General features: G+C 32.8%; 3 protein-coding genes across 4 annotated transcripts in view; 2 read left to right on the top strand and 1 right to left on the bottom strand.

Annotated features, from left to right (window-relative positions):
- The window catches only part of LOC125840252 (malate dehydrogenase, glyoxysomal-like), a 320,744-nt gene that overhangs the window by 56,136 nt on the left and 238,238 nt on the right, over positions 1-26,370 (top strand). The window lies entirely within an intron of this gene.
- Positions 61-1,358, top strand: LOC125840101 (uncharacterized). Its single transcript, XM_049519083.1, has 2 exons — positions 61-261; positions 642-1,358. The coding sequence occupies exons 1-2, from the start codon at positions 61-63 to the stop codon at positions 1,356-1,358; spliced, it is 918 nt and encodes a 305-aa protein (XP_049375040.1).
- Positions 13,948-20,201, bottom strand: LOC125840228 (calcium-transporting ATPase 2, plasma membrane-type-like). The gene is made up of 7 exons (XM_049519190.1): positions 19,660-20,201; positions 18,031-18,085; positions 16,001-17,952; positions 15,722-15,880; positions 15,070-15,241; positions 14,641-14,939; positions 13,948-14,524 (listed from the first exon to the last, which is right to left on the bottom strand). The coding sequence occupies exons 1-7, from the start codon at positions 19,834-19,836 to the stop codon at positions 14,285-14,287; spliced, it is 3,054 nt and encodes a 1,017-aa protein (XP_049375147.1). The 5' UTR covers positions 19,837-20,201; the 3' UTR covers positions 13,948-14,284.

Raw genomic sequence — 26,370 nt, 5'->3', positions numbered from 1 at the left:
AAATATGGACTTAAGCCCACGCATGGAATGTCTATACATGAAATGTTAGGCATGTTCTTAATGACTTGTGCACATGGAGTGGGAAACCGAATGATACAAGATATCTTTCAACATTCGGGGGAGACGGTTCATAAACACTTTCACAGTGTTTTAAAAGCAGTTTCTAAGCTTGCAAGAGACATTATTAAACCACGTTTAAATTATAATGATGGTGTTGGAGCTCACAAGCCATGTAATGAACGATATTTGCCTTTCTTTAAGGTAAGTAACAGCCTTAAAGGTCACTCAACTTCATTGATTTGAGTTCTAATTTGATATAGAAGTCATCATGCTGCCATTTCCAGAGCTATCTTTTGCTCTTTGCCCACTCTTGATGTTGGATTAATAACTGCTCCTATTCTCCATATTATCATGTTATAATCATCATGTATTGAACCATTGGCACCGTTCTTGTTATAAGCCAATGAAAATGCTATATGATGATGAATCAATAAGAAATAGAACTTTATTTGATATAAAATAAAGTTCAATGACTTTGTTAAATAAATTGTGAAAGTTGAGTGACCTTTTAAGATATTAACTCCTATATTTTTTTAGTATTACTTGTTATATTTCTTTAGCTTACATGCCTATATTTTTAGGATTGTATTGGAGCACTTGATGGCACACATGTCAAAGCTAGATTGCCACAAGGTCAACAAATACCTTATATTGGACGTAAAGGTTATTCGACTCAAAATATCCTTGCTGTTGTGGATTTTAATATGTGTTTTACATTTGCATGGGCTGGGTGGGAAGGAGCGGCTCATGATAATCGTATATTTGGTGACGCTCTTCGTAGAAGTGAACTTAACTTTCCACATCCTTTAGGAAACAAATATTATTTAGTGGATGCAGGATATGCACATATGAAGGGATATATGGCTCCATACAAAGGAGACAATGTGAGATATCATTTTCCTGACTTTCGTCGTGGTGCAACAAGACAATTGCGTGAGCCAAGAGGACACATTGAAAAATTTAATTATATGCATTCTCCATGTAGAAATATAGTAGAGCGCACATTTGGTGTTTGGAAAGCAAGGTGGTCTATTTTGCGAGATATGCCTTATTATAACATTGACACTCAAAGGGACATCGTACTTGCTACTATGGCCATTCACAATTATATTAAACAAAAATGCAATGTGGATGATGCCTTTCAAACAGCTGAGGATGAGAGATATATTCCATCGGTTGACTCTGAATTTGGCACAAGTTCAAGCACTAACAATATAGAAGAAAATATGGAAGAACAAAGTGATACTTATTGGATGGGGCTTCGTGACATGATTGCTAATGAAATTGGTAACGTTTGATGTTTGTATTATTTTAGTATTTCCACTTTTATATTAGTGAAGTGTTCTCTGTCATTTTGATAATTGTATTTGAATCAAACAACTTATTTTTGAAATATGAATTTATATTCCTCTTATAAATAATTTGTGGTGATAAAGAAGTATGTGAATGATAGACAATTATTATTACTTTATGAATGAAACTAAAATAAATCTTAAATCTGTCAAGTGATCTATTCAAATTATATATTTTTAAAATCTAAAATAAATTGAACATATAAAATTAACTTAAATAATAAACTTATATTCCTCTTATAAATAATTTATGATGATAAAGAAATATGTGAATGATAGACAATTATTATTACTTATGAATGTAACTAAAATAAATCTTAAATCTTTCCTTTGATCTATTCAAATTATATATTTTTAAAATCTACAATAAGTTGCGCATATAAAATTAACTTAAATAATAAATTTATATTTCTCTTATAAATAATTTGTGATGATAAAGAAATATGTGAATGTTAGGAAAATATTATTGCTTATGGATGTAAAATATAAATTAATTTTGTATTAATTTATTTTTAAGTATAAAAACCTTAAATTAATCAACTTTTTATCATGTTAACAGCTTAAAGGGTATTTCAGACATTTTGATTAAAAAAAGTGTTTACCAGCACTTATTTGCCAAACACATCAACAACTTTTTTTCAACTGCAACACTTTTATCCAAACACATAACTACTTATTTTTAAAATAAGTTTCAGCACTTTAAAAAGTTACTTTTTAAAAGTTACTTTTTTTAAGTCAATCCAAACGGGCTCTATGTATCCCTCACTATATGCACATTTAATTTTGGTAAAGAAAATACATATGTTACACTTCAAGCTTGTCCCGATAACTTGGTTGTAATATCTCCTAGAATAGTAAACAATAAAGTTGATTATGTTTTTTTTTTAATATTTTATTTTTCATTTAATAGTTGAGTATATATAAAGAAATCCAAATTAGACAACATGATTTTTAAGATAAGCATTATTATACTTTAATTGAATATAATTTTTTCATTAGAATTAGTATAAGACTATTTAATTATAATTTGAGTCTCGCATTGTCAATTTTCATGTTGGAAATTTGTGGTGTAATCTATATATTTTTGTTGAATTGAAAATTTTGAAAACTAATAATTTTGAGTTGATATATTTATTTTAAGTTAACATTATTTGAAATTGTACATGAAATTATTTCCTAACCAAATTTGATCACAATATGATTGTAATTAATTAAAACTACTCTCTTTTTTTTTTCGAAAAAAAAAACACAAATTAAATTGACAATTTTTTTAACATTCAAAATAAATTTAAAATTTTCAACTTTCATTTAATATGCTTCCATAATATGTGGCTAGTGGGTGAAAGTCTTTACTTATAATTTTATTTTAATTTAGAACAATTTTCAAACTCCAATAATGATATAAACTTTCAATATTTTTAAAAATTAAATGCAACTAATCCTGATTGTACATTTTTTTCATCATACATATGTTGGGCTTCTGCATCTGCCTCATATATATATACTAATGAATTTCTTTGGACAACTATTGAGGGAAATGAAAGCAAAGACATATAAAAGCTCTGAATACCAAACATGTGAGGATACAACATATGTGACAAATCAGAATATGTTTAAGTAGGAAAACTGAGGTTGACATGAATGGTGGAATCTCCATGTAAGTCCGTCGAGACCAATCAAAAAAAAAAAGAATTTGTGGATAAATTTGATGAATTTATCAACGGCCAGTAGGATCAAATCTAACTTAAAGATGAAATAGATTTAGACAGTTCCAGATGGAAAAAGGCAAAAACCATCCCAAAATTGAAGAGTACAAAGATCTGAAATTGAAAGCGTAAACAATAGGAAAAAAAGAAACCGAGAAACCCTTAAAACCCGAAGCTTCCAAGCACTGAAAGTGTGAAAGCCAATTTTGCGGTTTTGAGGGGTTCTGGTGGTTCGATGGTGAATATAGTGCAATAGACAAATACATGCAATTATTGAGCAGAAGTTTGCAGTACATATAGTATAATATGCCTTAATATGGTCTACAGAAGACAAATTAGGAATCGGAGAAAGAGCAAATGATGGAGCAAACATGTAAATTTTGCTTAAATCATGAAGAAGTACCTGCGCAGCGCGTTCGAAACAAACAGAAATCTTCAGCAAAGCAGATTTAAAGTCTGTAGACAAACATAAAAGACTAAGCAACAGATGGATTCGCCATTGAAGAGTTGAGAAGTAGAAAGAAGAGTTGAGAGAATAGAGCGACCTTAGAAAGGAGGAGAGAAATTAGGGTTAGAAAATTGTGAGATATAGTAAGAAACTTCTAGACAAAGTGAAAGGAAAATGAGAGACGTCTTTATTGATGTACAATTAGTACTACCTTTAGTACAATGAAAAGATGCAGTGTTGGTCCTTTTTAAGTCCCATTTCTAAATGTACAATTACTACTGCCTTTAGTACAATGAAAAGATGTAGTGTTGGTCCTTTTTAAGTCCCATTTCTAAATAAGGGTAATATATACACACACTTGCTGGTTATGTTTGTGCTGAGCACAGACCCCACATTTTACTTTCTCAATAACTGAGAAAATTGAAGCATGACAGAAAGGTCAGATCAGTTCAAAATTTGTCATTTCACAAAAGCTTGTAGTATTAAAATTGTATTTGGAGGTTTCGAATGCTTCTACAATCATAACATACTCAATCGTTTCTTATAAAATCAAGCGCTAACACAACTTCACCTTGCTACTTCATAAGTATCCCACAATCCACTTTGACCTGAATTCAATAAAAAGGAATCAAAAGAAAAAGAGAAAGCAAGGGTGTAAAGATTATGAAGATAAACACAAAAACTCATTTAATTGTTAAAAACAAAAAAAATGATTATAACTGATGCAATGAGAGTAATGACAATTTGATAGCGAAGCAGATCTCAAGGTTTAGAGATTTTAATTACAATTTTATGAAAGCTTAGTTCTCACTCCCTTTATGAAGCTTAGCCCTCATTGTATCAAAATCTTACCAGGTAAGGTATACCTTCCGATAGGTATAAAGATATATAAGCAAACATCCTTGATGGAGAGAGTTGAGCAACGGTGGGAAATTCCTCTCATTCCTACAATGTTAAGTAAGGCTAGCTAAAAATAAGCAATTAAAATTTAAGTAGCTGGACAAACACAAAATGAATGGAAAGGTGAAATTTAAAACTTGAAATCTTGAATTGAAATTTGACCATTCAGACTATCAAATCATTTCACGTCAATTCATTGAGAAGATGCACTGTCAAAACTACAAATGGACAAAGATGGATTAGGCTCTCCTAAATACAACTACTATGTATGATTTAACTTAATACTGAATAAAATTGCCTTTTACACCAAAAAAAAGAAGAAGAAGAAAACTACTTCAATAAATAGCCTAGACTAAATGTTGTTAAACACATAGTTTGTTTGTTCTACAATTAGTACTAATTTAATGTATCTTAATATGCAAGGGATAACAAATGCTCATTTGCATATCTCTTATTTTAATTATGTCAGTTATGTTGATATCACTGTAGCTACAAGCTAGACATTCTTAAGAAGAGGAAAATGCTTTCTCTTTACAAACAAAACGGAGCATTTTATGAGTTAACATTTTTGAAAGAACATCTAGAAAACATAGCTTTCTTCGAGGAAATCATTCACTAAATATTTTTTAAGAGTTGCTATACATATCAAAAAGATAAAAGAAAACTCTATCATCATAAAAAATATATCTATAATTGAATGATATTCACATGAATTATGTGGTCCAGCAGTAATGAAAGAATAAACATGTGAAAAGATATTATGCATCACAAAAACTAATTTATGTTGAACACCAGAAAGGGAAAAAGAGCAATTATCCCCTTGCAAATCGGGATAAATTGGAGAGTACATAATGTATTGTACATTTTACTAAGTTTGAACTTGAACCATCCACAAGCAAATGAAGATCTTATCAAATGAAGAATTGTAGTTCAACACTACCTATAAAATAAAGATAGGATCAAAAGAAGTGTGAATGTCTATGTCGGTACTTTGTATGTTGTGTCATTAGGCTCTAGGTTCTAACTTAATTGAAGCAGAAAGGAACAAAAAAGTTGTATCCGTCATAACTCATATATCTGGAAAATTACTATAGGGCAAATCGAGTTAACATTTTAACTTTCTTGACATAGTTTTAATCATCCCAGAACAGTAAATATGATGTGAGAGCTTTCTTGAAAAAAAGAGAGTATAACAACGCAATTTTATTAATTCAAATAACATCGTTGTGTACTGAAATACAGCTCAAAACATCCATTTCAAGACAATATACAAGAACCCTACTATAAATGTGAGAAATAAAACCTCAAAACCACATGATTACTATTCAATCATCAAATTTAAAATAGATCAAAAAGATACGGTGGAGTACTTCAACGTATCATTCATTTAGTACTTTAAGAAGATCTCGGTCACCCACACAAAATTTCAGCGGAAAAAATGGAAGTAAGAAAGCACCTCAATACTGAAAGATATGTATATTATACATTTGAAATATATTTCTTGAACACAAACATAAATGATAGATACTAAGGTTGTCCGATAAAAACATACTTTTTGAGTTATTAAATGATGGACCCAAAAGATTTTGGTAATGTCATGACCCAGACCGTCGTGATTGGCACCCATACTAACCCTCCAGTGGGAGAACCATTACTACAACCTGACTAAGCAACTTAACTAAAATTAGGCATTTAAAGATACGGAAGCAGGTTTAAATGCATAGATTATATAGAGTTCCCATAAACTCCAAAGGTTTAAACAAATAACTTAACCAAATTAATGCGAAAGTCTTAACCCTTAGAACCTGAAAGTCATTGTACCAAAACATCTAAAGTGCAACAAGTCTAAGGGAATGGGTACAACCCAAAACTGAGCATAAGAAACATCTAACAATAGTATGAGTCCGAAGAGAATGGACTAAACAAAAATGAAGGATTTCGTGACAGCCTGAAAGAATTGGCTCACCCTTGAAATCCAGTCTCGATCACTGATCTCCTAGCTGAGGTCTATCAATAGCCGCCTGAAGATGCCCTGTACTCAACAAAGAAAGAGCAAGTGCAGTATTAATATACAATCACAGTGTGGCTATCCCAATAAGTGAAACACATGCAAGTAACCATAACATTATAAAACATACATATACTGAACATATACAATATTAGTCATCTTTTCAGGATCAATGTAGCATTCCACGCTCTCAATAATACACATTGGTTATCATTCTAGAGCAACATACAGTCTTCCAATATCAATCATCATTAGATATGAACGTAATCATCACAAGTAGATACACAACACAATTCAATGGTCCTCTCACAGAACCCAATTCAATGGTCCTCTCATGGAACCCATACCCAAACTGTTAGTGTACCGGTACATGGTACCCGATCCAAATTAGTGTGTTGGAACGTAACACCCGACCCATTCAACAAGCCACAATCACAATCACAATATACATTCTCATAATCATACAATTAAGAGTTGATTCATGGCATACAATTCTTCATTCATACTTATTTACGATTAGTATGATCAATAATGCAACATTCACATACATACATGCATTATAATGAAGTAATTACTAACATACATCACACCAACATGAAATCACAACCATCACCTACCTCAACGAAGCTTGAATCCTCCTAAGAAACTTGATTCTTCCCTTTTCAGATTATTTTCGCTAGTTCTTGGTCTACAAACAATCAATATAATGCGAGGATCAATAAACGATGACTAATTACCCGGATTAAAATCAACGCTATCAACCCTAAGCCAAACCATTGATCCTAATACCCCAAATTAGGGTTTTTTCCACCCTCCAAACAGCTCCAAAACCCTCCCCCAACAATAATTACCCATGAATTTAAATTCTACGGATCAAAAAATGGATTCGGGGAGTGAAAACCTTACCTTTAGCCTCAAGAATGGTGAAAACCTGTCAAGAACCCACCTGGGGTCGTCTCCTAGCTCTCAAGAACGAAACTTGCAGAAAATAACGATTTTGGGGTTTATTTTCGACTTAATTCGCGATTGGCCCGCTATGGCGGCCCCCATCCCTCCACAGCGGCCCAGCCCTGACATGAATAATCCCGCCATAGCGGCTTGCACGAAACCAGTGAGTCGATTTAAGAGTTTCAAACCCCCATTTCACAACACACATTCATCCCTTGACACTCAGACAATACCCGTTCACGCTAAGGTCAGTTTCGGGAGTTCTACTCGCTCGAACTCAATTCCATAAAGTCGTACTGATTCCTTAACGTCTTAGTTATCTACTCATGCAATCAAATTCCTTATTAAATTACCCAATCATTACCAGATCCCCCTAGACTCACATGACTTCGATTTCGTCCAATTCTGGACTAGGCTAGGAAATCTCACGTTACTACGAAAAAGTTTTCCGGCCCAAAAATTATTTTACCCGTTGACTTTTCCATAACGACGGAATCAGGTAGTTACAGATAAACCTGCTGAAAAAGAAAGGCAACAAAATTTTATTGATGATTTCCACACATGTGATTAAATACCTTGGATATTATAGTGGTAAACTACTAAAATTCATTTATACGAAGATGATGTTACAGAAAAGTACATAAGGAAAATTGTATTCTATACTATGAAAACAACTAATACCATCGAAATATTTCCTACTACATATATCATGCATTAATAAAATTTTATAGTTATAACTACCATAGGTGATCTCAAAGAGACAGAGGATACACAACTAAAACAAAATAATTACCCTGAAATGGGTCATCTCCATCGAAAGGCATAAATAAAAATTACATTTCAATATTAATGGAGAGAATACATGTGAAACGCTAAAGGCATAAACTGATCAGTTTTCAACCTGCGGTATTTTTATGCATCTAATTTTTTATTTTTAACAAAAAGTTTGAGGATAGCAAGAGTGAAAAACACAAATCCAAGCAAATATAACACACCAATCATAAATATTGCACTTACACATACCAACATAATAAGAACTACAAATAAAAGTATTCCAAAAAGTAATTTAGTTGTTCAGGAACCACACATAATTTGCATGAAATGAAGGCGGCAGATTAAGCCTCCAATTAATATAGGATTTCTACCAAAGAGTCAATGTAATTAGGACATTACACAATTGCCTTAAAATTTGAATGTATTAGTTTTGACTTGCAACTATTGTGTAACTTCACATGCTTGGTCACCTTTTTTCCAGCAAATATCTCGATGAAACACATGTTGTGCTAAAAATTAAATCTTAGCCACAATTGTAGAGTCACCAATTTTATTAGTTGTACTACCAACATGAGTAACTTGACGGTTTGCCTTTCTTGCAAGCTCAACAATGTCATGATGTAATTTTAATTTATTCCACAAATCAATGTACATAGTATGAACTATAAAGTACAATACATTAAAATTAAAATGAAAAGAAAATTACCTTCCTGAAAGGCGTACAACAACTTCGTGAAAGTGCTTGTGCAATTTATACAGAATTAATACCGAAGATCAAGACTTTTACCAAATTGCATCATTGCATGCTCAACTCCTTCCTCTACTTCACCTTTAACCCCAAAACGGGTCACAGTAGCTGAACTAAAACTATTGAAAAAATGAAAGTGATCCAAACTATCACTAGAGAAATCACCTTAGATGCATTATGTGCATAAAAAATTCAAAGTCATAGATGTATTTAGTTTTATTCTCAGACATACAAGAGGAAATTAGATACAATTGTTGATATGCACACCTAAGAATTTAAAAAAGGATGAAAATAATTGTCATTATAGGTCTATTTCATAGAAGTAAGTGTATAGATTTAAGGGGAAAAAATCCGAAAAAGAGAATGAAAAATTTATAGGTAATTCAAAATATAGTAACACCGAAGACCAATTGGAGCCGAACCAAAGAAATTCAAAAAGATGATTAGGATTGAGCGAAGAGCAGCAACAAACGCCTGAGAAGGAGATGGAAAAGAAAAAAGAAATGAACGAGCAAAAGAGAATAGCAGATTCTAGAATCTCTGTGAAGAATGAAGAAGAATGGTATATTTAGAGTAAATGACATAAATGGTCCCTAAACTATTATAGTAGGTCTAAAATAGTCCCTTAACTATACAATTAACGAATATAGTCCTTTAAATATCTACAATCTTGTCAAGTTTGGTCTATATCTACTTTTTATAAATAAATAAAAACATGTTATTCTAATTTTATCTCTATCTCCTGACTTTTTTTTTGCCACTTCTTTGCTCTATTATCCCACTATTTCTTCACTGTCTTACTGTAATTGTGTGTTGGTCGTTATTTTATTCGAGTTGAATCAAATTGCAGCTCTAAAACACCAAAAAATCAGCATGAAACGGTACATAGCACATCACTAGACAGCAACATCAAACCATTAAAATATCAATACCAAACTACTACATCAGACTATGAAAAATTTGCACCAAAAGCACTCGAGCACCATAAATCAGCTGCAAACTGCACATAAAATAGCACAGAAACTGCGCCAAACTATACAAAAACTGCACCAAAAAACATCATCAAACTACCCCAAACTGCACAAAAACAACACCAAACTTGACAAGGTTTTCTTTACTATAGCAGTGTCAATGAAGAAAAGAAGAGGGAAAAAGAAAATCAAGAGAGAGTAGCTGGATTACGAAGTTTGTTAACGGTGTCTATAAAAAGTAGATACAGACCAAACTTGACAAGATTGTAGATAGTTAAGAGACTTTCGTTAAGTGTATAGTTTAGGGACTATTTTAAACCTACTGTGATAGTTTAGGGACCATTTATGTCATTTTCTCGGTATATTTCCATAGCATAGGGGAGTCACTTTTAGAAATTGCCCCAAATAAAACAAGAAAATTACAAATTTGTCATTGTTCGTCCTTTTCAAACTTCCATTTCTAAATAAGGGTAATATATTCTTTAAATTTTGGATTTTTTTTTCTTACGCTTATTTGACCGTACGTCTCTTAGCAGGCAACAAATTTTTTTAATGATGTCTTTAATCAAAGTTTCTTAGATATGATGCAAAAAGACTCTTGATCTATCCTTAATCAGAGAATTTTCTATGAAAATTATGAATCGGAGTTTGAAGAAGGGAAAATCTTTCTATCTGAAATACTTCATTTAATTTCTTATGCAAATTGGGCTTTAACGTCATTTATCATGCACTTCTGGGATATAAGACATTTGAAAAATCTTGACATATCTTTCTTAATTTTGCATGATTATGCCAATCTTCTTCTAGCTAGGCATATAGTAACACATCACATAAAATTTTCCATCTAGCATTGAGAATATCTCGTAGTAAACACAATTTCGAAAAGAAAAATTTAGAAAAAAATACTTGGTATCAAAAGAAAAAAGAAAAAAATCATTCATCTGCTTTTCAACTGCTCGTGGATTGCTCTACCCACTGGATTTGACATAAGAAATATGTGGTTTTTTAATATGTAACAAACCCAGTTTTTCAGTATATCATCGATATGTAAGTTGTAACGAATCAGCTTTTTAATGTATCATCGACTAATCAAACTTCTACATTTCGTTTTATCCAATCATAAGCATGAATTGCCCATACTTTTTTAAAACCCATGTCCGATCAAAAAATGAGATTTAATCAAAAAGATTTGAGATTTAATTGAATTTATAAATGAAGAGAATAAGAGGATATGACGCTCGGTGTGAGTTAATCGAGTAGAAGAAAAAGAGAATATGAAGGATATGACGGTAATTTATTTTCTATTATTTCTCTACTAGTACCCGTGCAATGTGCGGTAAATATTAAAGAAATAATTTGTGATAATTTATTATATTGTTTGTTTGAGTACATTAAATTTAATTATTTTAATAAAATAATAATTTTAATATAATTTCTACCTTATAATTAAAAAAAAATGAAATCAAAGACATAAAAACTTACCCATATTGATCCTTATATACATAATTGTTGTGTACATTGAAAAGTTTGACCTTACGTATTATCCTTATATACAAATGAACTTAATGATATTGTTGGTGTAATATACCACAAATAAAATAAATTACAGTTGAAATAAAATGAATGAAAATGTATAAACAAATCTTTAGGCTGAGACACGGATATCTCGCTTTCTTTAAGGAGATTCAAGCCCACTGCGGCATAATCTACACCGATCCAGCAGTATCACTCTTGATTTGTCCCTCCAGGATACAACAGCCCAACAACATGTACAACTCAAACAACTCCGGATTAGTTGAAGAGTCCAAAGCTCCACAAAAAGAACACATTTCTTCAACATATATATACTCTCTTTTGTATAGTGAATATAGTTGAAGAGTTAAAGACTTAGAATATTTTTCTATGTCTCAACTCTCTCTTTCACTACACAACCTCAATATAAACTTTACATCTTTTCTTACACCATTTCTTTTCCTCTTCTTCAACCCAAAGGAAGACCATTGCAATGAATAAGAAGATAATGGGTAGTAAATTGGATAAGTGAATGACCTATAAGTTACATAGGTTACAAGAATAAAGAGGTAGAATAATGAGTGGAATTAGTGATAGATCATGGCAATAGTGGTTACAAGAGTTACACCAAAGTAATGATCACATTCTTGTCAACCTATAGCCACTAACATATGCATTTAATATTTTTATTTTAGTATTAAAATGCATAAACACCAACAGATATCAATGCCTTAACAACTTTATTAAGCTTGTTATTAATCTACATATGCAAAACTAAAATCAATCTCAACAGCTCTTTCGACTATTGATCTAAATTGGGGGGCTTAACTGGAAATGAAATGATTAAAGAATCAGTAATTACAAAGAAGAATAAAAGTAGACAATAATGAGACAAATAGATAATCTTATTTTAATAATCTAAATTCAAAGCTCACTATTCTATGTGACCATGTCATTTCATTTTTGAAAGTGATAATGTTTTAATAATGATAAACATTATAATTGCTTGACTGTAAAACAAAATTGCAATTAATTTTAAATTTTTAGAAATAAAATTTTCTATAGAAAAGAAGTCAAAACGTGCTTAACTATAAAAGACAATTGTAATTATTTTAAATTCAAAAACATAAATTGAGTTGGATATTTTTTTTTTATTAAAAAAAGTGTGTTTTGGTTGTACTGGATTTTAAAAAAAGGATAAACTAAGTAACTTTTCTCTTTTTGTTCTTTCACCCTTTTCTTTTCCTCTTTTTTAAAGATGAAAATAAAATGCAAATTTTTAAAATAGTTACTAAATTTTTAAATGGGATAAAATGTGGGTTGAAATAATTACTTGGACTGAAATGAGTTAGGTGGAAACGAACTAAAATGTGGGTCATAATTTAACTCATTCAATTCTTATTAAGTTTTAATTGTTTTGTTTGTTCTTTCATAAAGTAGATAATAAAAAAAAAATTCTTTTAGTATAGCTATATATAATATATTAACAAAATATTTTTTTTTAAAAAAATTGACAAGATTTTTCATGATTCAATTTGGACTACATCTCAACATAATTTTTAATGGCTGAAATAAGTTGAGCTAATAAATAACTTGAAAATGGATTAGGTGGGTTGATTGATTGATTTTTATTTTATCAAATCTACATAACACTCTGTTTATATTTATTAAAGAAATTAAATTAGATAACAGAATCCAAAACAAATAATCTTTTGTGGATATATGTAATCGAAATCATCATTGACCTTTCTCACCTTCTATCAATCTCCTTGAGTACAGTTGGGGTAAAACTTGTGTAGATGATGTGCTCCCTGCCTTAATGGATCAAGTTGTGCCTCGTGTGCTATTACTTTGAAAAGATTAATTAGAATACTCAAATCAAATCTAATATAATATAATATTTTAGTTCTATTACGTTGATATTCGTTAATGGAGTAATGATTTATAGAAACAATAGTTGTCGTAGTTAGAGGTGATATTCTTGAATGAAATTAAAGATGAACAACAACGAAAACATCCACAAGGTAAAGACGTTTTCTTTAATCAATAAAATGAATCAAATATAAATTGTAAAAGTATTACTCCTTGTTGTGTGCCAAGCTGAACAACAAAGATGAATTGAAGTGATTTTTAATTTCTTGATTCAGTCTCCCTCTCTCTGATTGTTGTGTTGATTATTCAAAAACAAAGCTAACAACTTCATTAGATCATTCTAATATGGTATAAATTTCTTTAAGATTTTAACATACTCAGTCGAGCTTAACCATGGACACCCTCTAATTAAAGAGGTTACCCTTTTTTGTTGGTACTGATAAGAAAGTTTCAAACTAAATATAAAGATTACCTGTTCAAGTATCATAGGTTCTAACAGTAAACCCAAATTTCATAAACCTACTAAGAAATCTTCCAAGAAGATTATATGCTTAGATGAAGCATAACTTGCTCAAGAGTTTAATCAGAAATCTTTTAAGCAGCTATAATCAGATTTAACAAAAAGTAAAAAGGAAACAGAAGCAAAGCTTAACGCGGAAAAATATCATAGTTTGAAGGAGCAGCACTGTTTCTATGCACTGAAATTGAAGTAAACTACAAGAAATTGCTTTACAAGTTGAGCATGATATCCTACGACACAGATTTACCTCCTTTTGTTTCTTCAATACAAAGAAAAAACAGGGAAATAGAAGAAATAAATTGGTATCTTACAACTGTGTTAGTGATGCTACAATGGACCAAGATTTGTTACTTCTTTTCCTCCTAGTTGGGCCAAAGAGGTCATTTTGCTACCACAAAGAGTGAGTTACTATTAACAGCTGCTCCTTCAAATGATTGTACAAAAGATATGACAACACTATGGACTTCATATCTGCATCTTTTTCAAGAGTACAGCAATTGGCATGCCCAAGAACCCGAAAAATACACTTACGAACCATTGAGCAAATGAGAGGGGAGTGGTGTTGGCAAATGTCCCCAGGTATTCGATGATTATGATTTGGAAGAAGAGAGTTACACCGATAACTGTCACAAATACATAGTTATCCAGTATGCCTTCCCAAACCTCAATTTTTTCCATCTCTCGGGAGTTCACTTCATTGAAAAGCTGCATTTAGAACCAGAAAAATGTGTCAGGTAAACCACTGAGGCTTGTCCCCGAACCATACTTGGTACTAGAAACCAAACGGTTTCACTAAACTTTTTAAAATGTTTATAATTTACCTGGCAGAAGACGAATGAGTTGAAAATAATTGTGTTGAGGGTAAGGTTAGCATCCGGGCCATCAAGATGAAATATTGTTTTCCCATATACTTGTAGGAACCATATAACTATGAACTGATATAAAGATTGGCCCAAGATATTTCTCCACATGACGTTGCTGATAAAGTTTCCTTTCCTCCCTACTGGTGCTCTTTTCATTAGTTCGTCATTAGGGGGCTCTGTTGCTAAAGCAAGTGCTCCTAAGGTATCCATAATCATGTTGACCCACAGAAGTTGAACAGCAGTGAGGGGAGCGCTTCCTGAAGCATAGTTCGCAAAAAAACATAGGAATGAGCAAAAAGAATGCATTTTGATTGGCTATTCAGAAAATATGACTAAACTGAAAAACAGTTGAAAGAATGGTAGAACAAGAGGAAAAGGGTTCCTGACCTGTCACACAAGCTGAAGCGAAGTTAACTACCAAAGCAACAATATTAACAGTCAGCTGAAACTGAACAAATTTTTGAATATTTATGTAGACTGAGCGTCCCCATTTGGCTACGGTAACAATTGTGGAGAAGTTGTCATCCAGTATGATAACATCAGCACTCTCTTTGGCAACCTGAAACCAAAAGTCAGGGGAAGGTCAATGATGTTACGTCTCAATCTAATTGTGTTATCTGGAAAAATTTGCAAGATAGAATCAGTGGTCTTAGAAGCTGAACAGCTAAGTGGGACATAATTCTTTTCCTTTTTGTTTTCCCACCAAGACACATGCATATTTCCATCTTATTTTTCATGAAATTCATTTGTCAGGTAATAGTCCTTTAATTTCCTCATTAGGAAAACAAAATATTCTGGGGCAGTTGTTGCGAGCATTAGAAGCATTACCTATTTAAAAACATGATCCAGACAGTAAAATGCAAAAGCACGTAGTGACTTAATTCTCCTGCTTCGTATTTACAGTCCTACCATACTTATAGTTCTCAAACTGATTGTGCATGTAACCATCTCATGCAATGAGAATTTGGTACTTCATAAAGAATCCAAACAAGGGATTGTGGTTAAAATGAACTAAAAGGAATGAAATCATTGTATTCACCTCAGTTCCAGCGATTCCCATTGCAAGTCCAATATCTGCTTCATGAAGTGCAGGAGCATCATTGGTCCCATCACCAGTGACTGCAACAACTTCATTGAATGTTGTCCGCAATTGCTTTACCAATGTGTGCTTATCTAGTGGAGAAGACCTAGCCATCACCTGAAGAAGTAAAAAGAGTGTATTTTTTAATGAGAAATCACAACTAGGTTGGAACTTTTCCAGAAGACTTCACTGCAATAACGACTTCATTCTCTAACAAACGAAAAACGGCTACAGTACCTGAATTTTGGGAATCACTTTAAGCATTTCCTCTTGACTCATTTCCCGGAAAACTGGTCCTTCAATAGCAATACCATCATCGGTCAGTATACCACATTCCCTAGCTATGGCTTTTGCAGTATTAATGTTATCTCCAGTGACCATCCGAACAGTCACGCCTGCTGAACGACAAAGTGCAACAGACTCCTTGACTCCAGGACGAACGGGATCCTTTATACCTACAATTCCTATGCAAGTGTACCCAGAGAGTGGAATAGCACCATCAGGAGAGAATCCATTTTCCAGATCCATATAGGCAAGACACAAGGTACGAAGAGCTTCAGTAGCAAACTGCTCAATGGTGGCATTAAGATTATTTCTTAATGTTTCATCCATGGAAACAACGTCACCATTTGAGTTGACTACTTTGTCACAGGCAGCCAAAATAATTTCTGAAGCACCTTTGGTATGAGCTCTTAAACCTCCTTCAGGAAGCTCAAGCACCACACCCATCAGCTTCTTAGTAGAGTTGAATGGTTCAATTTTTACGAGCTTTCCTGCTTGTCGTTCTGCTTGAAAATCTCCACCAAGTGCTAAACCAAACTCTAATATAGCAGTCTCAGTTGGGGTTCCCAACATCTCGCGCTTCTTGCCCTTGGTAGCTACAACTTCTCCACTTGTGTTGTTAAAAATCGACTGCAGCAAAGTTTTGAGCACAGAATTTGGCATTTCAGAACAAAGTGCAGATGCATCACCTGGTTTGCTCACATCTTTGACATTCATACAGAAGCATGTTTTCACTACAGTCATGCGGTTGGTTGTTAGAGTGCCAGTTTTGTCACTACAGATGGTTGTAGCTGATCCCATTGTCTCACAAGCTGCTAGATGGCGGACAAGTGCTTTATCATTCATCATCTTTTTCATGGCAAAAGCAAGGCTTAAGGTCACAGCCAGGGGAAGTCCCTCAGGAACTGCAACAACCACAATGGTAACTGCAATGGCAAAGTATTCCAAGACTTCCCTAGCTTCTTCCCCAGACCAGCTCCAGTGGGATCCCTCTAGCAGTTTTCGGCCAAACATTTTTTGCAAGAGTACTGCAAAAGTCACAACAGCAAAGAAAAGGCCTATCTTTCCAATGATTGTTGCCACTCCATTCAGTTTAACCTGTAAAGGAGTTTCATCATCACCGCCTTCACTGAGAGTTGCTATCAGTTTTCCCCATTGAGTCCTCATCCCAACTGTTGTAACCAACATCTTGCAAGAACCATCTTGGACCTTGGTTCCAGAAAGAAGAAAAGGATTTTGAGCATTGACCATTACTGGCTCACTTTCTCCAGTCAAGCTGGATTCATCAATTAAAACAGAAAATCCTGAAAGAAAGAGTCCATCTGCAGGGACTTGATCTCCTATTGCAAGATGAACTATATCGCCAGGAACTAGATCATATATGGACATCTTTTGTCTGTATCCGTTCCTAGTAACCTGGATAGATATCTTCTTCTTCTCTTTGTCAAGGTCTCTGAACTGCAAGGATTGACGATAATCACTTGTTGCTGTAACAAAGACCACCAGCAAAATACTAGCTACAATACCAAGACCGTCATGGGCCCCTACAGGCCATCCCTCCATTACAATGCCAACAATCAGAGAAACAAAAGCACACGCACCAAGGATCATGAGAGTCATGTCTTGAAGAGCTTCCCAGACAAACAACCAAAAGCTCCGAGCTTCACTTTCTTGGAATTTGTTAACTCCAAAAAGTTCCTGTCTGCGAATTAGGGCAGTTTCATTATTAGTAGAAATCCCATCGGTACTTGACGTGGCCAGCTTACTTGCAATCCCATCCACTCCTCCATGAAATTTGACTTTCTTCAGATCATGGCTTTCGACAACAGATCCTAGCTCGTCAGCGTCAATTTGAAAACCGGCGTCTTCAACTTCCTTTGGGACACTGTAATCGCTTGGTTGCATGCCTGCCATTTCAAAGAATTACTCTAAGAACATCTTAAGAGGTAACTAAACAGAAAGAAAGAAAAAAGTTATATATTCACCTTGTATAAACTGAAATGCAGCCTTTGAAACCAGAACTGCTATCCTCAGTTTCTCCTGTAACGCATAAAAAAGAAGGCTTAGCCACTTTAACCTGGTTTTACCATATGAAATTGGTGAAGCAAATCTAAATGCATCCCAACTCAATCCATTCACCATGTTGTTGTAAATTCAAATGCATCCCCAATTCAATACTATCAGTCACATAAAATCAGGCAAGAGAATTATTCTTCCTTAAAATGACATTACCAAGTGGAACTGCTCAAGAAGAAGTGACAAGCAAGAATATGATCCCATCAAACAATAACAGCTTTATACATTGTTAATAGTAGAATTTCCTCCTGAAAAGATCCATGCTATAGGAGGAATGATAACAATATGTTGAATGTAAAAGGTGAGGCAAGTCCAACAGCACGAATAAAGCTGATTGGAACAGGAACAGAAGTTAAGACTACAAGATAAATATTGACACTTCAAAAAAAAAGTCAGCAGGTCTACTGAAAGCTTTGATTATTTATTTTTTTATGACAAGGGAACCTGCAATAGCTACCTTTTGGGTGTGCATATGTTAAACCCCGCTCAAGTGTAATAGCCTGCAAATTATAAACTACACTAGACAACCCCGTGCAATGAGCTTGACCGAAAAAGTATGTTGAAAGCTCTGTATATTCATTGATGAGCTTGACCGAAAAAGCATGTTGAAAGCTCTGTATATTCATTATTTTTACGTATATCTTCAAACACATCAGTCACTAATTTAGGACTCAAGCGAAAAAAACTAGTACTACTTGAGATAGGTTACATGAATTATACTCCCTCCGTCCCTATTTACTTGTCCATATTTCCTTTTTTAGTTGTCCCTATTTAGTTGTCCATTTTGACAAATCAAGAAAGGACAACAAATTTTTTCCTATTATACCCTTATTTACACTTCTTGAAAATTGTAAAAGTGTATGTTGTTTCCCTCCAATTTATTTCACTTGAATTCAAATAAGTGGTTGTAATTTTGAAGTGAAAAGTTGTCATAAGGGTAAAATTGTAACTTCACTGTGCTAATCATTGTTGCCTTAATCTGTGTGCCATTTCTAAAGTGGACAACTAAAAAGGGACGGAGGGAGTACTTATCAATATGAGAAATTCATGTAGTAATTTGACTATTTTTATTATCATTCTTTCACAGCCCCTTTTCTTCTTCGAATATTCAACCAATTATGCTCACACATTAGGCTAGTTTATCCTCAAGTCATGGTGGAACTCATGAGAGATCAGGGTTCAAATTTCAGCAGACACAAAGAAAAACTAGTCCCTCCGCTTCATATTACTTAGCACACATACTAAAAATAGTTGTTTCAATTTACTTATCCAATTTACGAAATCAAGAGAATTTTACTATATTTTTTTAGTTCATCCTTAGTATTAAATAACTATATAAAAAATAAATTTAGAGTTTCAATACATTCTAAATAAAACTTTGTTAGAGGGAGTGTACAAGGTCAAGTAATATCATTTCTACAAAAGGCAATTTCTACAGCTTGAACCGTGACCTCTTGGTCACATGGAACTAACTTTACCGGTTAGTCAAGGCGAACTGAAAAAACAGAAAGATGAAGATGAGAGAGAAGGGGATGTACATGATTAGTACGTCGCATTGCAGCAGCCTCATAACGCTTGGATAAATTAGCAGTGAAACGAAACCGACGTTTAGGGTTCTTGACAACACCACAAAGGCTCCTCCATCGCTTCAGCACTTCCTCCGAGGAATGCTTCGGCTTCACATCTCCAAAATTTTCATTCAAATAGCTTTCCATACTTGTTCTTAATTTCTATGTTTACAAAACAATGAAATACATATATATATATATATATATATATGAACTTTAAGAGGGTTCAAACAAAGTACAAAAACCTGTCTGTCCTACGCGGTGAAAAAAAAGGAAAAAAGAGTTAAAAGGGAGTAGGAAGGTTCCCACACATTGTGTAGAAACTGAAACGAAATGGAGGAGTTTGGTGCAAGAACAAACCTACAAATTTAGGGGAAATTGAAGCTTTATCGATACAAACAAAAATGGATGAAGAATTCAGAGAGGGAAGAAGAAGGATCCGAATTTTGGGGGAGAGAAAGTGTTAAGGTTTGATGGCCAATGGACATGAAGAAATAAGCTGTGTTAATCACTACATTTTCAATTTTTATTCCTTGTTTTATGGCATAGTTGATCAAAACGGACGGGGTCAATGGAATTGTGGAGTCAATGCTCTAAAACCAATTAATGATGTGATATTTCTAACTCCTATTATAATACTATTTCGTATTTTTAACATGTTTTTGTTTGATAGACTTACGAAATTATGAATATATTTTATTAGGTTGACAGAGATATTTGAAGGAATTTGGACATGTGATTTAAAAAATATACATTTAATTATGTAATTTAAAATTATGATTTTAAGTTTAGTAAAACTAAAAAGTTATAAATATTTGTTAATAGGAGACGGAGATATTTGAACATTAGGTAGCCATTTAGACATGCAATATAAAATCATAATTTGAACTAATGTTACACATTCAATATGAATTGTACCGCATATCCAAACGGACCACAAATTTCTAGATGATGATTTAAAACTTTAAACATTAACAATAAGAAACATTTATTTATTTATAACATAATATATAAATGTGTTATTTAACTTTATTTTAGTTGATATTTATATGCTTCAACTTTTGATATGCACGATTGGGCATTTAAATTTGTGTAATATTGAATAAGTAAACACATATGTCAAACATGACAAATTACATATAAGACGTCACGTATGACTTATAGATTTATTTATTAAATTTTATATAAATTTAAGTGTTTCTATATACCTATAGCAAATTAATATACATAAATAAGTTGAGATCAAATTTAAAAACACTATATTATGCCTTTATTTATTCCATATGTTCATCCTTTTGAGATAAGTAATTATTGTTCCATGTTGCTTTTAGTGAGATGATGATGTTTAATGGAAGAGGAGGGTAATCAATCAATATGTTACGCGTTTTGTCAGACACGGCATTTACGCGGAAGTAGAGAACCTTCTTTTTCTTCTTTCACTAAATAGGACTACTACTTTTCTGGTCTTTTTTTCTATTTTAATCCGTTGTGTGGTCCATCACCTAACTTTTTTTGTAATTTCGTCGTGGATTCCATTTCTTTAAAGTTAATAATGCAAGTCTGAGCACCATTATTCGCGCTATCTGATTCGAAACACAACGTGTCTAACTGCTCCATGCCAAAAGTTTATAGGCCAATTGACAAGAGATTTGACACTTTCAAATTTAACATCTGTTGAGCACTTTTTTTATTTTAAGTTTCTAATTTAAACCTTAGTGACATACTCTCGTAAGAGTTATAAAAATATCATGGTAGGTATATTAATTATCACAAATTGTCTTTTTATTCCCATCCACCCCTTACGAAGGTAGGATAGGGTCCAGTACATCCTATTCTTTTTAAATTTTATCGGTGGGAGGTATATTATTGTTGTGTATTTTGTAGAAGTAGGGTATGCTGTTGTTTGAACTAGTAATTTTTTATTAAATTATAGTATGTATTTGGAAGTTTATGATCACAAAAAATTATTTCTTAAAAAAATACGAAGATGTGTAATTCATTAATACAACACTTTAGAATAATTCAATATCTTGTAATGAACTATAATTTGCACAGTTGGTAAATTTTTATAAAAGTTGAGAAAGGTTTAATAGTTTTCAAAAATTGTGGGGATTTCATGTTAAGGTCATTCACACAAATACCCTTATGTTGAAATAGTCTTTAATTTTTGTCCTTTAACACTTTAAATAAAAAATGAATCGCCAAAAATACCTCCATCATCAAAATGACACAATTTTTGCTTAACATAAATTTATATTTTCTTATCATAATATATCACAAAGTTGTGCATACTGCCTAACTTAATTCCTACAAAATTTGTGTTGTAAGAGGCAAAAAGTTTAGTTTTATAAACAACAAATTATGTCATAAAAGACATAACTTATTTCCTTATGTTGTAAGAACTAAGAAGCAAAAATTCAACTTCAAAACCCACTTAATTCCTACATAATTTTTGTTGTAAGAGGCAAAATTCTCTAAACGTATGTTGTAAATTAGATAACAAAAATACTACACAAGATATGTTGCATAACTTAACTCCTACAAAATTTAGGTATGAATTCTCTAAACTTATACCGTACAAATAGGTCTCTGATTCACAAACTTTCATTAAATAAGCGGACAAAAATTAAAGAATATGTAAATTGTATGTCCAAACAAAATTTTAACTTCAAATTAATCTAATTTGAAATTCTATAATTAAAAAAATTAGACCATTTGTAATACGAGAATAGAATACTTAGTTTTCTCTTGTAAATATTTGAGAAAATAGTCAAATGCCCCCATTAATCTATTATCAGATTACCAACTACACACCTATATTTTACGAGAAACTTATTACCTCCCTGGACTATTTTAAAATATAAATATTTGCTCCCTAAATGCTGATGTGGCAAAGAAGGTGTAGTTCACTCTCTTTGAGAGAGTGAGAGGCAATAAAAATAATTAAAACTTTAATTTATAAGTATTTCTTTTATTTCATATTACTTTTCTGATTATTTTTTTTTGAATTTTTATACTTTCTTTTATTCTTATTTATTTTTTCATTTTTACCTTCTTCCTCTTCTTTATTTTACTCTTTAACGGGGAAACATCAGCTCATATCCACCACCAGGCCAACATCAACTCATATCCACCACCAGGCCAACATCATCCTTTATCACTAAGTCAACTCTCATCTTCAAATCACATATTTGTCAGTGTAGCTTCACTTCTCATCGATTTGAAAATTTTGCGGTAACTCAAAATTAAAATCGAAAGTCAAAAGGAATGAACTGTAGAGTAAAAATGGAGAAGAATTCATTGGGTAACAAACCCATTAACTTAGAAGAATATATTTACAAAATCATTGGGTAACAAACTAATTAATGGAGAAAACCCATTTATTGAAATGGTTGCAATAATCCATCAAACTTCTTAGGTTAACATTGTTAAATCAAAATCAACACTAGTCTCTCCGCTTGCCAACACTAGTAACCTTATTTAGGCTAACTAGTGTTGCTTACTAGTAATTTCTCAAAGCATTGTTTTAATTTCAATACTAGCAGTGGAAACAGAAGTGATTCCAACGATGTAGTTTCTCATTCTCCTAAAGCTTCAATAAAGAACATCGAAATTTTGTTGGTACCATATCTCCTCTAAGAGTCTAAGAATATGTAGTAGTCATGGCATGTATCCTATCTAAAAAGACATTTTTTTTAAGCTGAAAAGCATTGTTGAAGACAAAGAAAAAGAGGAATGGAAACTGAAAAAAGAAAAACAGAAAAGGAAAAAGCATAATAGAGAAAAAGAAATATTTTTTTTATATAAAAAAAGGTAATATTACATGGCAGGGCGTGTGGATATCACTACTTGGTGCGAATCTAGGAGTTCAATTTTAAGGGGATATATATTTCATTTTGAAAATATCTAGGAGGTACTAGGACCCTCGTGAAGTATAGGTGTGAAGTTGATAATCTAGTTATAGGTTGAGGGGTGATTTGGCTATTTCCTCTAAATATTTAGATCATCTGGAATTTTAACACAAATATTCTTAAAGAACTTTTGACAGAAGAGCTTTAGATACGAACACTACCTATATCGAAATAAAAAACTCAGTCATACACAAATAACTTCATATTTTATCTTTAAATGACTCTTTTTCCCGTACAATTATGAACCTTTATACGTAGCACTAGTGCATCTCTCAATCCATGTGATAAAATTCATAATACTAACCTTCGAGCCTTGGATGAGACAATTTTATCCCAAAGTTACATACTAAAGCACAAATCCAAATTATTCTTAGATAATTTTACACCAAAGTGAGAATTAAGGGACAAATTAGAATTAGTTAGATCCCAAAAGTATGTACACATCAGAGAAGGGGGGAAAGAGCTTTTACTGAGTTATCACGTCAACAACTATATAGTAGATAAATCACACAAGTGGTAGAGAGTGCACCCAGACCTCACCCTATCTCATGAAGGTAGGATGACGGTTTCTAGTAGGTAAATGAGCAAAGGGCCCAACCATATCTTGCTTTAATTGTATAGAGTAGATATCCATAGCTTTTCCCCTAGCAGGTAATGCTGTATACTTAACTCCTCTGATCTTCTGCAGCGCAAGAACCAGAGGAGGTGGAAGACATGGAGACTCGCAGGAAAAGGGAATTTTTTTATGACATGAGACCCCACAGCAACTATCCTTTAAGGGGTCATTTGATAGTGTTTAAGAATAATGCAAAATATAGTGTTTTAGTAATGCTTGCATTAGTTATGATGAGATTTTTTTATGCAATGTTTGGTTTGGTGTAAAAAATATATTATGCATCACATAATTTTTTTAGAAAAAATAGTACTATTTATTTACAAAAATACCCTCCACAAATATAATGGAAATGATGTAAAATAAGTTTTTGAGGGCAATTGTGTCTTTAATAATGTTAGCAATAATGTTAATGCATGCATTAGAAACCATTGCATTACTAATGCGTAGAAATAGATTATATTAGTAATACTCTTCAATACACAATAGAGTGTATTACTAACATAAACATTATTATTATTAGATATGCATAGATTAGAAAAGTAAACCAAACAAGGTACTAATAATACATCAACCTAATGCAAGCATTATTTTCTCCAATACACTCTACCAAACGATCCCTTTAGTGCACATGGATAAACCCCAATGCAGTGCAATAGCTCTCAAACTACAAAAGGTAAACTGCACTAGGCAACCCAACCCCGTGTAACAAGCTCGACAATAGGGTCAGGCAAGGGGGTTTGAACAAGACCCTCCATTATGGAAGTCCCAAGCCAAACCATTTGAGCCAATCCCCAAGGGTTCAACAAAACATTCATTCAACAGCTTAAACACAAGAATATATGCACAGAATAGCTGTCAAAGAATAAAGACAGATAGCTGAGATGAAGTTGACGAGAGGGACAATAAACTCTTGCCTATTGATCAAAAAAGGCCAACATAGCTAGAAAATGAATACAAGTGGGCAGGAGCATAAAATATCAAAATCGCCTTCAACAATACATTTGAAGATGAGTTCTTTAAACTTTTCAAGTTGTTACATAGTTAAATGAACTGACCACTGAGACTTTTCATGACCAGAGGGCTAAACAAACACTAAGCATAAAAAATGAAAATTGAAAAACACATTGTGGTAGAGCACTCAAAAAGCAGCATCTAAATAATCTAATCTGAATTCTGGGTAAGAAGTACTACTTGCACGTGTATCCGCAAGGTACAACACATTGACATCACCAACCCTTTAGAATCTCAAGAAAGTCATACAAATCTGACTAGTAAAAAGCCCAGTTAGCAGTAAAACACACTACCTCGAAGCTAGGAGACTTCTACAAAATGCATAAAACTGGAAAGTAACAAGATAATGAATAGAGCTTCAGGATAATAAACCAGAAATTTTAGAAGTATGACATACTAACAGGAAACTATTTCCAAGTAGCATATGGAATGATTAACTTAACATAAACTAACTTGAACTGGAAAACTATAGCAGCTACTCCGACACCCTAGCTCTACTAAAAAATGACCCAAAAAAAAGGATGACTAATGTTATTTCATAGAGGAATGAAAGAACAGAAATTGTTGTCGCAGCTATATGATGTAAAATATAAAGGCATGAGAATCCAGTACTAGTCACTTTAAATGACACTTCATTCTTGTGGTCATTCACTCCTACCACTCCGAAAAATCATTCATCAGTAATATGCCTACAATTCAAACACAACAATGGTTGAGGGCTCAAATGAAAAATAGAGCACTACGTTGATTAAACAGAAAATGAGAAGCCTCACAAAAATATACAGCACACTTTCAACCAGCAATTCTATGCAATGTTAAGTGTACAATAGAGGTGTTCATGATGTTTGCTGCCAATTAGAACATAACTTCACTAAAGCTTCTCTACATTGTAGAGATACTCTAACTTCACCAACAATGGCAGATCTAGGATTTCCATTAAGGGGGTCAGAAAAAAAATAGTGCCTAAGATTTGATCTTGGAACCTCAAGGTGAGCTTTGAACCCCACAACCACTAAGCCAACATCTAATCCTACATTTAGGAGGTTCAAATTCAATTATAAAGACATAAAATTTCTTTAAAATACCTTATAAATACAATGTAGTTTATTGCCAAAGGGTTTGGGTGAGCCCTTGACTACCTCT

This window comes from Solanum verrucosum, unplaced genomic scaffold, assembly GCF_900185275.1.
Source record: "Solanum verrucosum unplaced genomic scaffold, falcon-dt-bn FXZP01000180.1, whole genome shotgun sequence".
NCBI classification, from domain to species: domain Eukaryota; kingdom Viridiplantae; phylum Streptophyta; class Magnoliopsida; order Solanales; family Solanaceae; genus Solanum; species Solanum verrucosum.
The sequence above is the reverse complement of the archived record's forward strand: the minus strand, read 5'-3'. Positions and strand labels throughout refer to the sequence as shown.

Excerpts from the sequence above, each read along its gene's own strand:
- LOC125840101 (XM_049519083.1), top strand. The coding sequence starts at position 61 with ATGACTTGTGCACATGGAGTGGGAAACCGAATGATACAAGATATCTTT. Across the intron at positions 262-641 it reads GATATTTGCCTTTCTTTAAG|GATTGTATTGGAGCACTTGA; the intron begins GTAAGTAACAGC and ends CTATATTTTTAG.
- LOC125840228 (XM_049519190.1), bottom strand. The coding sequence starts at position 19,836 with ATGGAAAGCTATTTGAATGAAAATTTTGGAGATGTGAAGCCGAAGCAT. Across the intron at positions 14,940-15,069 it reads CGCTTCAGCTTGTGTGACAG|GAAGCGCTCCCCTCACTGCT; the intron begins GTCAGGAACCCT and ends ACTATGCTTCAG. Across the intron at positions 14,525-14,640 it reads ACTCATTCGTCTTCTGCCAG|CTTTTCAATGAAGTGAACTC; the intron begins GTAAATTATAAA and ends TTCTAAATGCAG.